Source organism: Cebus imitator, unplaced genomic scaffold, assembly GCF_001604975.1.
Source record: "Cebus imitator isolate Cc_AM_T3 unplaced genomic scaffold, Cebus_imitator-1.0 Scaffold489, whole genome shotgun sequence".
In the NCBI taxonomy this organism is placed as follows: domain Eukaryota; kingdom Metazoa; phylum Chordata; class Mammalia; order Primates; family Cebidae; genus Cebus; species Cebus imitator.
Window position 1 is genome coordinate 379,947 of NW_016107804.1, and position 8,540 is coordinate 388,486.

Below are 8,540 nucleotides of genomic sequence, written 5' to 3' on the forward strand. Positions count from 1 at the left end.
TTTTTGAGACTAAGTTTCACTTTGTTGCCCAGGCTAGTGTGCAGTAGCGCAATCCGCCGCCTGGGTTCAAGTGATTCTCCTGTCTCAGCCTCCCAAGTAGCTGGGCATACAGGCACCTGCCATTATGCCTGGCTAATTTTTGTATTTTGAGTAGAGATAGGGTTTCACCCACCTCGGCCTTCCAGAGTGCTGGGATTACAGGCATGAGCCACCATGCCCAGCCATAAGTTATTTTAATTTTTTAAATTTAATTAAAAATTTTTTTTTTTTGAGACAGAGTCTCCTGCTGTCGCCCAGGCTGGAGTGCAGTGGTATGATCTCGGCTCACTGCAGCCTCTGCCTCTTGGGCTCAAACAATTCTTCTGCCTCAGCTTCCCATGTAGTTGGGATTGCAGGTACCCGCCATCACGCCCTGCTAGTTTTTGTATTTTTTAGTTGAGACAGGGTTTCACCATGTTGGCCAGGTTGGTCTCGAACTCTTAACCTCAGGTGATCTGCTCGCTTCACCTTCCCAAAGTGCTGGGATTATAGGTGTGAGCGACCGCACCTAACTATTTTTTATTTTTGAGATGGAATCTCCCTCTGTCGTCCAAACTGGAGTGCAGTGGCGTGATCTCTGCTCACGGCAACCTCCACTGCCAGGGTTCAAGCGATTCTTTTGTCTCAGCCTCCCAAATAGCTGGGATTACAGGTACCTGCCACTACACCCAGCTAATTTTTCTGTATTTTTAGTAGAGATGGGGTTTCATCATGTTGGCCAGACTGGTCTCAAACTCCTGGCCTCAAGTGATCCACCTGCCTCTTCTTCCCAAAGTACTAGGATTACAGGCATGAGCCAGCACTCCTTGCCCTAAGTTATTTTTAATAGCTTTAAAGAGAAAATATGCTTTCATTATTGCTTTTAATAATAATTGGCAGATTTTATGATACCATTGATTTTTGCTTCCTCTGCAGGTTTATTATTACAATGCTCGGACACGTGAATCTGCATGGACCAAGCCAGATGGAGTTAAGGTTATTCAGCAATCAGAACTGACACCTATGCTTGCAGCCCAGGCACAGGTTCAGGCTCAAGCCCAGGCCCAGGCTCAGGCCCAAGCCCAGGCCCAGGCCCAGGCCCAGGCTCAGGCTCAGGCCCAGGCACAAGCTCAGGCCCAGGCTCAGGCTCAGGCTCAGGCCCAGGCTCAGGCCCAAGCCCAGGCCCAGGCCCAGGCCCAGGCTCAGGCCCAGGCCCAGGCTCAGGCTCAGGCTCAGGCACAAGCACAGGCCCAGGCCCAGGCCCAGGCCCAGGTCCAGGCGCAAGTGCAAGCACAAGCAGTTGGAGCTTCCACCCCTACGACCAGTAGCCCAGCACCTGCAATATCCACTTCAACATCATCATCCACCCCTTCCTCTACCACTTCTACCACAACAACTGTTACTTCAGTTGCACAGACAGTATCAAGTGAGTACCACCCTGCATGTGTTTTCATATAGGGACTAGAGACATGAATAAGTAGGGGACTGCATTTCATATTGATCCCAGTGTTTCTGCTATTATCCTTTAATGCCAGAATTACTTGAAATACATTTTTGACATGAAAACTTTTGGGTTAGAGAAAAACAGGAATTTATATTAATAGGAGAAATTATTTGCCCAGTTGTAGTTCATGAAGCTAAGTTGGGAAAGTGCAGTTTGTTATTCTGCTTGGCCAACAGTAATGCCAGGCATTGTGGGTTTGCAAAATAAGTGTGAATCTTGGTCCCTACCTTACAGAGTTTCCAGTGTTCCTAATCGAGAGGCAAGAATAACACATGTGAAACAGTTAGAAAATGGTGTGCAAAACTATACAGTGAAAAAGGTGTAAGAATTTGAGAAGTGGAGAAATGAGTGGGTGGAGTACATGGGTATTTATCATGAAGGAAACGGAGTAGGGTTCAAGTAGGTTCACAGGTAAGGAAAGGATTTTCAGACAGGAAAAGCAACATGACTAAAGGTCAGGAAAAATGATAAATGTAGTTTATGGGGTTTTACGAAACTTCTGAGGTAAGAGGGTTTTATTTTGCAGGGTCTTAAGAACTAGGCAAATAGGTGAGACCTACTGGGGGCCTGTATAAATGCAGTATTTTGGAAGGGTTTTTTTCTTTTGGTGTTGGTTTTTTGGGTGGTGGTGAAATCGGGGGGTTTATTAGGAACTTCTCAGTAATCTCTTTTGGAGCTGGGGTAGTTTCTAGAATGGGATGTGGTGGGTAGGTGAATCGTTGAGCTGCCATAGAAGGGAGCAGTCAGAAAGGCAGGAGAATTTCCAGATATAAACTCATAGAGGCCCAAAAAGGAGAACTTTTCTGAAAAGGAGAATTGATTAATAGATTTCAGGGATGAAGAGAGGGCCACAACTATTAATTTGCTTTAAAGATTGTCATTAATATGGCAGTATTGCTTCTTTTTTTTTTTTTTTTTTTTTTTTGTGTTAATATATGGATGTTGCGCCTTTTACTCTGCATGTTGAGACTAAGCCCAAAAGTACTTAAATAATGATTTTTTTGATTTGATTATTTGTTATGGCACTGGTCTGAAGATACAGCTATCCTAACAATATGATTATAATTTATGTTGCTTTACTACCAGGATAATAGATAAGAATAAAGAAAAAAAATTTTTTTTTTTTTTGTGGTTACTTCAGGGACTGGGAATTATTAGTGTGTAAGAAATGGTATAAGAGAGAAATTAATTCACATGGGCTTCAAATTTGAATTTATTTTATTGATAAAAAAACAACTGAAGAAGTAGAGTAAGGTACATATATGGGGATAGTCTTTAGTGATCCTTTTAATGGTTTTTAGATATTTTGGAGTGGGAAATGTACTGAACAGGAAAACGTAAATAGTGTCTTACAAGTCTGTTTTCTTTTGTAGCTAAGGTGAATTTTGATATAAAAATTTGACAGCTGTACTAGCTAGCTTGTTAAGGGTCTTTAACTTTTTATAGGCTTAGTGCTTCCCAAACGTCTACGGCAAGGCAGGAGACTACCAGTTTTTATGGGGGAACTGTGGCAGTAATGGGAAAAGGGTATTTATAAAAGCAGTGTAGCTTGTGGAGGCTCTGTGTTGCTTAATTGGATTTTCTTTCCTGCATTCTTAGAAAGGAGAAATAGTAGTGGTTCATTTTGTTTCAAGAAAGGTAATTAGCTAGATAATTTAACCATCCTAGATATAGTCCATTTCTGTTTTCAGAGTGGTGTGTCAGTAAGCTCACAGCTGTCTTATGTCCTGTTTTGTCAGTTTTGCTCTGTTCTTCAGTATTTGGGAGGCCTTTATTCCCAGAACTATAAAATAGAAAAATCATATCCTTTTTACTGTTTTTAAACATCAATTTTGATGTTGTCTACGTATTCCAGTGTCTGTTTTTATATTACTTCAGTATCATTAAGTGTTGTCATACTGCAGTCTTAATATTTCTCCATCTATTATATATAGTCCCTTGTCTTTTTTAGTTAAGATCTGAACCCGGGTTAGCATAGTTTGAGGCCTAGTGCTTCACTAGTTACTTTAGCAAATGAAGCTAGTAGGAGTTTACCCATTAAAGTCTTAGATACCATTCTTCCAGTTTCCCATTTAATTACTTTATTGCTTTTGTCCTTTTCCTCTCATGACTCATGGCTACTAACCAAATTCAGAAAATGCTGTGCTGGAAAGTAAGAGGAATGAGTTGAGTAAATATTTTTTGTCATTTCCATTGGTGTTCTTTTCCACTTGAAATCTGATGCCCTTATTTATTTTCTTGGCTGTAGCACTTTGGGTCATAATTTTAGCAATTATCTGAATATTATTATAATATTTAAATTTTAATTTTCTGAATTGCAGTATAGATCTATGGGGTAAGTGGGACTAAAAATTAAGAATTTCTTTTAATCCCAGTTGAGCATAAACTCATATTGTGCAAGTTTGTGAAAAATGAAGACATCCTACTTCTCAGGGAAGTTGGGAACAATAACTAGATATGTTTTCAGCCATTATAGTAGATTACAAATGCTAAATGGTATATGTATGGGACTGGGCAAATGTTGCATGTACTTTGTATTTTTCACACTGTTATAAAATTATATTAATATGATACTGTACCCTAAGGCTAGGTCTATGCTAGACCAACAATTCATTCCTGGGCCCCTGAAGATACTTGTTTGGCCCTGCTGTCTATTTAGCCAAGGTGAGTCCGTCATTAACAAGTATGAAATTGCTCACATCTTCCCAGCCTAAGTGAGTTTTTCATTATTAGAAGCTAGAAAAAGATACTGAGAGATTTTGTTGTCAGTTGGATTATTGGGTGGTTTTTATTAAACAGTGTGCTTTTGTTTAGAATAAAATTGGCATAAAGATTGGGAAAGCACTGTTTTCATTTTATTTCATTTGACAGATTCATTCTTAGTCCAATACAGGTAGACATTTTTTTCTTTACATCAAAACAAGATGAAGTATTTGTTACCAGTGAAATACCAAAATGAATTTTATTTTGGAACTAGGTGTGTTATGAATAAATAACAGAATTATTTTGTAATATGTGAGAATTGAAACTTTTTAAAAAGTGTGAAATAAGGATTTTATTTGGGGATGGAATGTTTTATTTTTGATATTTAAAAATAATGTTTTAGCAGAACCCAAATGATCCTAAATTTCACATTTTCCTGGTCTCTCACAATGGAAACCTTAGTTTAAAAAACTTTCATTTTTAAAAAATAATGAGAGAAACCTGAGTTGTTTTTGATTCCATTCATTCATATCCAGTAAGTCATTAGTTAATTGCTTATCTTTTTCACTCTGTTCTTCCTTTTCTTCCTATGCATCTATGAGGTTAATTCCTCAAACGAACACTGTTTACTACTCTTGCATACAGGAACCTTGAGTTTGCCGTATACCCCTTTTACTTTCATGAAGTCACACAAATGTGAATGCATTCTTATAAAAAATTTAAACTAACGACACATATATATGAATAGTAAAATGCGAAATAGGCGTACAGAGGGTAACTAGTGTTAATGTATTTATGCTTGTATTCTAGATCATTTTCTCTACATTTACATAAGGTCTGCCCTTTTCCTACCCAGTTAAGTGCATATTCCTTAGCCTTTTGTTCAAGGCTTTCCAATTTTTGCTTCTGGCCGACCTTTCCAGCCACACAACCCCCTGGTTGTTGGTAGGCCTAGTGTTTCATTAACTGCTTGTCTTCAATTTTCTGAATAATTCCATTTTGTTCTTTACTCCTTGCCTTTATTCATGCTTTTCTCACTAGCTTCACTAGCTTAGTTTTTTCTTCTATCCCCCTCCTGCTATTTTCCTTGTTGAAATCTTAATCTTTCAAGGCTCAGTATCCCAATGTAAAATTTTCTATACCATCTCATGATTACAAATGTTCTTTGGATCTTGATTTATACCCCTGAAACCTATGTTTATCCCATTTTACTTTGTATTTATTTTTTATGTTTCATTTAACTATTTTGAAACTTCTTGAAGATGAGACCTTTTGACAAATTTCTTGCAGTGCGTAGAATGGTCCCTTACATACTTAAATTACTGAATGCATGAATGATGAATGAATACAGTAAAATGATTTATGAAGGAGTGATACATGTTTTTGTTTTATCTTTTATTAGCACCCACAACACAAGATCAGACCCCAAGTTCTGCTGTTTCAGTTGCCACGCCTACAGTTAGTGTTTCAACTCCTGCTCCTACAGCCACACCTGTGCAAACTGTTCCCCAGCCGCACCCTCAGACGTTACCTCCTGCTGTTCCTCACTCAGTACCTCAGCCAACAACAGCAATACCTGCTTTTCCACCAGTAATGGTACCTCCGTTTCGTGTTCCCCTTCCTGGCATGCCAATTCCACTTCCAGGTAAACCAACAGATTATAATGGTCTTTCCAGCTATGTTTTCATATTGTCAGTTAGTTTGTTCTCATGTGTCTGTTGCGTTTGAAATTTGCCTTGAATCTCACCTGTTTGAAAAACGTTTTTGAAAGATTCATGGCTAACTGCAATATTTTCTCTTAAGTTTTGGTAAATGTCCTTTTTTTGTTGTTGTTTACATGTCCTAAAATTAGAGCCACATTTAAAGCTACATTTATTTTGTATGATGGCCTCAGTGAGTTAAAAATGATCATCTTTTCATGTAAATAATGTTCTAAATGCAATATTTTTGAAGGATTGAGTATATGAAGTTGAGAAATTACGTCATAACAGCTAACAGAAGTTGGATGATTTATATACAGTGCACTGTTGTAAACACTTTACATGCATTAACTCCTTTAATTTTCACAACCATCTTATGAGATAGGTACACAGACAGGTTAAATAACTTGCCTAACGTCACATAGCTAATAAGTGATGATGTTGACATTTGAGCCTGTGCCCTCCACATCCAAATAGTAAGCTCTTCTAACTATGTTAATACTGGAAAGAAAATGTGAGTGACTTAACTATAAAACAATTCATGTAAAACAGAAGCTAGAAAATTTCTTTGTGACAATTATGAAGTAAAGCATAATGTACATCATTTAAAAGTTTAAGTTGTTTTGGTGAATTAATGTGTTTTATTATCTTAAGAGAAATCATTAAAACTAGAGAAAGAATTAAAAGTTTGTGGAGTGGAATTCTTGCTCTAGGTTTTAAACAGTGATAGTGCTGAGCATTCCAAATCTGAATGCATTAGTTTTTGTCAAGCACATTTAATCCCTGATCCATGGTTCATTCTCCTTGTGTTATAGTTGACAATATTGATACCTTAGAGAAGTCAGGTTCACAGGGTTAATTTGTAGCAAAAATGAATAGAACGTAACCTTCTTGTCTCTCAAGTTCACATTCCACCCACTTATTGCTACTTTTTTATACTAGTTTCTGTGTAAGAATACAGTTGTGATGCAGCTGTTTCTTAGATTAGCACACATCTTAATTATCACTATTACACGAGTTGTCTTTTTATTTGTGACCACTCTGAAAAGGACACACTCAGATATACCTTGTCAAGAAAGAAATAAAAAGTTTCTGGTATTTTTTTGATTTGGAAAACCTATTATACATTGTTGAGGTAGTGTTAGATAATTAAATGCCCAATATGTGATGTTTAAGAAATTCAAATCGGCTGGGCGCGGTGGCTCAAGCCTGTAATCCCAGCACTTTGGGAGGCCGAGGCGGGTGGATCACGAGGTCAAGAGATCAAGACCATCCTAGTCAACATGGTGAAACCCCGTCTCTACTAAAAAAATACAAAAAATTAGCTGGGCATGGTGGTGCGTGCCTGTAATCCCAGCTACTCAGGAGGCTGAGGCAGGAGAATTGCCTGAACCCAGTAGGCGGAGGTTGCGGTGAGCCAAGATCGCGCCATTGCACTCCAGCCTGGGTAACGAGTGAAACTCCGTCTCAAAAAAAAAAAAAAAAAAAAAAAAAAAAAAAACAAAAAAAAAAAAAAAAAAAAAAAAAGAAAGAAATTCAAATCATTTAAAAATAAGAAAACAAAAAATGTTTTCTCTGCTATTTGGGATTATCTGTTTTCTAGATTAAATTTAAGACAAGCAGCTGGATACTTTTCTTGGTATGTAATTTTTCTGAGAAAACTAAGTGATAGATGGAGAATAGCTTGGTATTTGTCACAACCTCTTGTAATTTTGGTCTCCTTTAGGGTTAAGACAGTATTAAGACCAGATCGTGGAGTCTGAGTGATCCGAAGGAGTTGGGGTGGTTAATTTTGTAGAGAGAAGATTGAGAGATAGCATGATAATGTTGTTGAAGTATTTTGAAAGGCTGTCATTTGAACAACTTTTGCTTTTCTTTAGAGGTTCCTATTAGGACTAATGGATGAAAGGTACACAGTAGCAAAATTTATTTCCATAGAAAGTAGAAGTTTGTCACAATAAAATGCCTCTGGCTCTAGTTTCATTTTGATGTCATATTTTCCCCTGATCCTTGCTCTATCATTAAAAAAATTCAGACAGGTGGTGGTGACCGTTTGAGTCACCAAATGAACTAATGCCTGTGAAGTTTGGCGGTAGAGGGCATTCAATAAGAGGCAGCCATTAGTGACATTTTGGGGGTCAGTTGGAAGAGAACTTGAATTAGATAGTCTAAGACTTCTTTGGAGAGAGTGAGTACCGTAGAAAGTGATATATTAGTATCAAATATTAGTTTGTCAAGACTTTTTGGTATTAATATTTATTCACTTTTCTCATTTTCCTTTTTAATTGAGTCCTACAAGGTGTTTAATAAAAAACAAGGACAAAGAAGACTAGTTTTTTTCCTCCCAAATCTTTGGTTATATGAACAATGAGATCTGTGTCTTTCTGTTTTTCTCTTTTAATTCAACTCAGAAATAAGGTGAACAGGAGGGAGCTGTATGTGCTTTGTCTTGGAGGCTTAATTTCTTTTTGAAATAGAATTGTCTGGCTCTAATGAGGATGATTAAGAAAGGGATAGTCAAACAGGATGAAGGGAAGGAGCGGAAGAATTAGGTAAAATACAAGAGTAGGAGGTGGAGTTTGGGGATAGATGGGTCTAGGATTATAGGAGTTCTA

The 8,540-nt window shown here is 37.6% G+C and overlaps 1 protein-coding gene across 1 annotated transcript in view; it reads left to right on the top strand.

Moving 5' to 3' along the window:
- The window catches only part of TCERG1 (transcription elongation regulator 1), a 63,040-nt gene that overhangs the window by 10,252 nt on the left and 44,248 nt on the right, over positions 1-8,540 (top strand). The window contains 2 exon segments of the mRNA XM_037733013.1: positions 950-1,444; positions 5,628-5,870. Coding sequence (XP_037588941.1) covers positions 950-1,444; positions 5,628-5,870 — 738 coding nt within the window.